At 31.2% G+C, this 3,843-nt stretch overlaps 1 protein-coding gene across 1 annotated transcript; it reads left to right on the forward strand.

The window, feature by feature from the left end:
- The first annotated feature begins 243 nt into the window (after window positions 1-243).
- On the forward strand, window positions 244-1,116 carry LOC130648650 (myb-like protein X). The gene has a single exon (XM_057454706.1). The coding sequence runs from the start codon at window positions 244-246 to the stop codon at window positions 1,114-1,116; it is 873 nt and encodes a 290-aa protein (XP_057310689.1).
- The last annotated feature ends 2,727 nt before the right edge of the window (window positions 1,117-3,843 follow it).

Raw genomic sequence — 3,843 nt, forward strand, 5'->3', positions numbered from 1 at the left:
AAAAAAAGTACCCAGGGAGTAAACTCATTTCCCGAACGATTTTTTAAATTATTTTTTCACCACTAAAACGCATGAGACTTGTAGTTTTAGTGGTGTTTAGTTTTAGTTTTAATGGACGTTGAGCATTGAAAGAGACCGGACGTGTTTTAATTTGCTCTACAGAAATAATTTAAAAATATCGATCGTGTGAAATATGAATCAATCGTAGAAATAAAAATAAATAGATAATAGCTAAATAAAAATATGGAGAAAGAAGACAACTTAACGATTTCAGTAGAGCTAGTCAGAGATATATTCAAAGAAATGTTTCTACAGCAACAAAAAGATATTTTGAAGATTATTAGTAGTAACAGGGCAATTCTGAACGACAGACTTGATAAAATGAAAAATGAACTAGAAGAAATAAAAGAAACCTGTACTTGCTTAAAAGATGAAAATAAAGAACTTAAATCCAAAGTTACAACAAACGAAGAAAGGATTAAAAAATTGGAGGATGTGAAAAAAGATCTGGAGGAGAGTGTTACCGTAACACAAGACATACAGGAAAAGAAAATTAAAGAATTGGAAAAAAGGGTAAAACACAGTAACCACAAAGAAGAGAAAGATAGAAAGAAGTTAAGAGAACTGGAAGAGGAAGATAGAGAGAAATTTAGACAGCTTGAAGATAGACAGAGACGAAACAACTTAAGGATCAGTGGGTTGCAGGAGAATGATGGTGAGAGCTGGGATGACACGGAAAAGAAAGTTTTGGATCTATTTGAGAATAAGCTTGGAGTTAAAAATGTTGTCATTGAGCGCGCGCATAGGATTGGAAAAAAGAACGAGGAGAAGGCAGAACAAAACACTTATGACCAAGAAGATGTACAGAAACCACCAGCACGAACTATTGTTTTGAAGCTTCTAAATTATAAAGCTAAGACTGAACTTTTAAAGAGTACTAATAAACTTGCAGGGACAGGAATTTACATAAACGAAGACTTCTCGTATGAAACAAGAATGATTAGGAAGAGACTGTTTGGTGAGATGAAAACACACAGGGCGGAAGGGAGGTATGCTGTAGTGTTATATGATAAATTGATAGTTCGAGAATTTAGGGATAGGATTGCTAATGCCTAGTTTTGTTGCACATAGCCTAAGACTACAAATAATTTTTAGTAATTAAATTTTAATTCTAAAATGGCTGAACAAACGAACTACGAAAACTTGGTATTCGACCCATTCCAGGGTAACGAAACTGTACTTTTAAACGATTTAACTGATCCAGACATAAATTTTTATTATAATGAGATAACTAGAAACGCAAAATATTATAATCCAGATACAAACAATCTTTCTACAGAAATAGATATAAAATCTTTTTCAATACTTCATCTTAATATTAGAAGCATACAAAAGAATTTTGAAAATTTTAAACATCTTCTACATAACCTGAAAGTCACATTTAAAATCATTTGCTTTACCGAAACGTGGTGTAATGATATAAATATGGAGAAAAACTCAAATTTTCTATTGCAAAATTACACAGTAATTCATCAAATTAGAAATTGCAAAAAGAAAGGCGGTGGGGTGTGCATGTTTATTCATAATTCTATTCTATTCAACCTAAAATCAGACACGTGCGCTAACAATAACGACTGTGAGTCATTAAGTATAGAGATAATAAGCAAAGCAACTAAAAACATCCACATGCATTTACTCTACCGGCCACCTGCAGGATCAATAGAAAACTTTGAGAATCATGTGAAAAATATTCTTACTGATCACAAAGGCACGGGTAGAAACGTGTACCTCGTTGGTGATTTCAATCTAAACGTCCTTGATTTTAACACAAACAAATCTGTACAAAACTTTTTTAACTCAGTTTTTCAAAATGGGTTTATCCCACTTATAAATAAACCAACACGAGTGACGAGATTAAGTGCTACAGCCATAGATCATATCATAACCAACGATTTCACAAATACAACAATTAAAACAGGGATAATTAAAACAGATATTTCTGATCATTTTCCAATTTTCATTACGTCACAAACAACTCAATTACACAATTGCTCTGAAAAAATAAAAATAACAAAAAGATTGATCAATGATAAATCTATTAGTTATTTTAATAACCTGCTGTATTGTGTGGATTGGAGCCTTGTTTTAGAGAACAATAATGCTGATAAAGCTTATGAAATCTTTCTTCAAATATTTCAACAACAATATGATCAGGCATTCCCAGAACAAACAAAATTTGTTAAAATTAAAACTTTGTTAAACCCTTGGTTAACCAAAGGTTTGTTAAAATCATCTAAAAAGAAACAGCGCTTGTATGAAAAGTTTTTGAAAAGCAGAACTCTTGAGAATGAAAGAGAATATAAACATTATAAACATTTGTTTGAAACTATTAAGAGGCGCTCCAAGAAATTTTACTATAGTGGACTGATAAATAAACATAAAAACGATGCGAAGAAAACTTGGAGTATAATCAATGAAGTAATAGGTAAAACAACACTAAGCAAAGAAAAACTTCCAAAAAGGTTGAATATTGATGGAAATAAAATCGAGAACAAGTGTCTAATAGCTGAGGAGCTTAATGATTTTTTTGTGAAAGTTGGTTCAAATCTGGCATCTCAGATTGAACCTAGCAATTTGAGTTTTAAATCCTTTCTCACTGTTAATAACGCACAAATGGAAAATAACGAACTAAGTGAAAATGAATTATTAAAAGCGATCGACTCACTACAATCAAATAAAAGTCCAGGTTTTGATGACGTAAATAGTAACGTTGTAAAACAAACAAAAAATGCTATAAAAATTCCACTAATGCATATATTTAACCTTTCCCTGCTACAAGGATATTTTCCTGAAAAACTTAAAATTGCAAGAGTTCTACCAGTATATAAAACAGGCGAAAAGACTAATGCATCTAATTATAGACCAATATCAGTTCTTCCATGTTTCTCAAAAATACTAGAACGCATAATGTACAATAGATTTTACTCTTTTTTAACTGCTAATAATATTTTATACGACAATCAATTTGGCTTTCAAGCAGGTCATTCTACTGATCATGCAATAGTTAAACTTGTTAATGAAATATCAAAGGCGTTTGACGAAAACAAGTACATGCTAGGAATTTTTATAGATCTAAGCAAAGCATTTGACACCGTAGATCACAAAATTCTACTAGAAAAACTCAAAAACTACGGTATCCGCAATTCCAACATTCGCTGGTTTGAAAGTTATTTATCCAATAGAAAACAGTACATTTCCTTTGACGGTGGAAGTACAAACTACAAAACAATCATCTGTGGAGTTCCACAAGGTTCCATATTAGGACCACTCTTATTCCTTATATATGTAAATGATTTAAACAAAGCTTCAAATATTTTACATTCAATTTTATTTGCAGATGATACAAATCTGTTTTATGCACATAAAGATGTAAAAACATTATTTCGCACAGTCAATTATGAACTCTCTAAGCTGGCAGAATGGTTTAAGGCAAACAGACTGTCCCTAAATATTTCTAAAACAAAGTACACACTTTTTCACAGGCACAATAAAAAAGATGATATGCCATTGAAGTTTCCTGATTTATCTATTAATAATATAAGTATAAAAAGAGCACAATCCATGAAATTTTTAGGAGTTATTCTTGATGAAAATGTTACTTGGAGAGAACATATAAATATTTTAGAAGAAAAGGTCGCAAAGAATATTGGCATCCTATTTAAAGCAAAATTTGTTCTAGATCAGAATTGTTTAAAAAACATATATTCTTCTTTCATTCACTGCTATCTAAATTATGCAAATATTGCGTGGTGCAGCACCAACGCTACAAAATTGACAAAATTA

Source organism: Hydractinia symbiolongicarpus, chromosome 7 (genome assembly GCF_029227915.1).
Source record: "Hydractinia symbiolongicarpus strain clone_291-10 chromosome 7, HSymV2.1, whole genome shotgun sequence".
In the NCBI taxonomy this organism is placed as follows: Eukaryota; Metazoa; Cnidaria; class Hydrozoa; order Anthoathecata; family Hydractiniidae; genus Hydractinia; species Hydractinia symbiolongicarpus.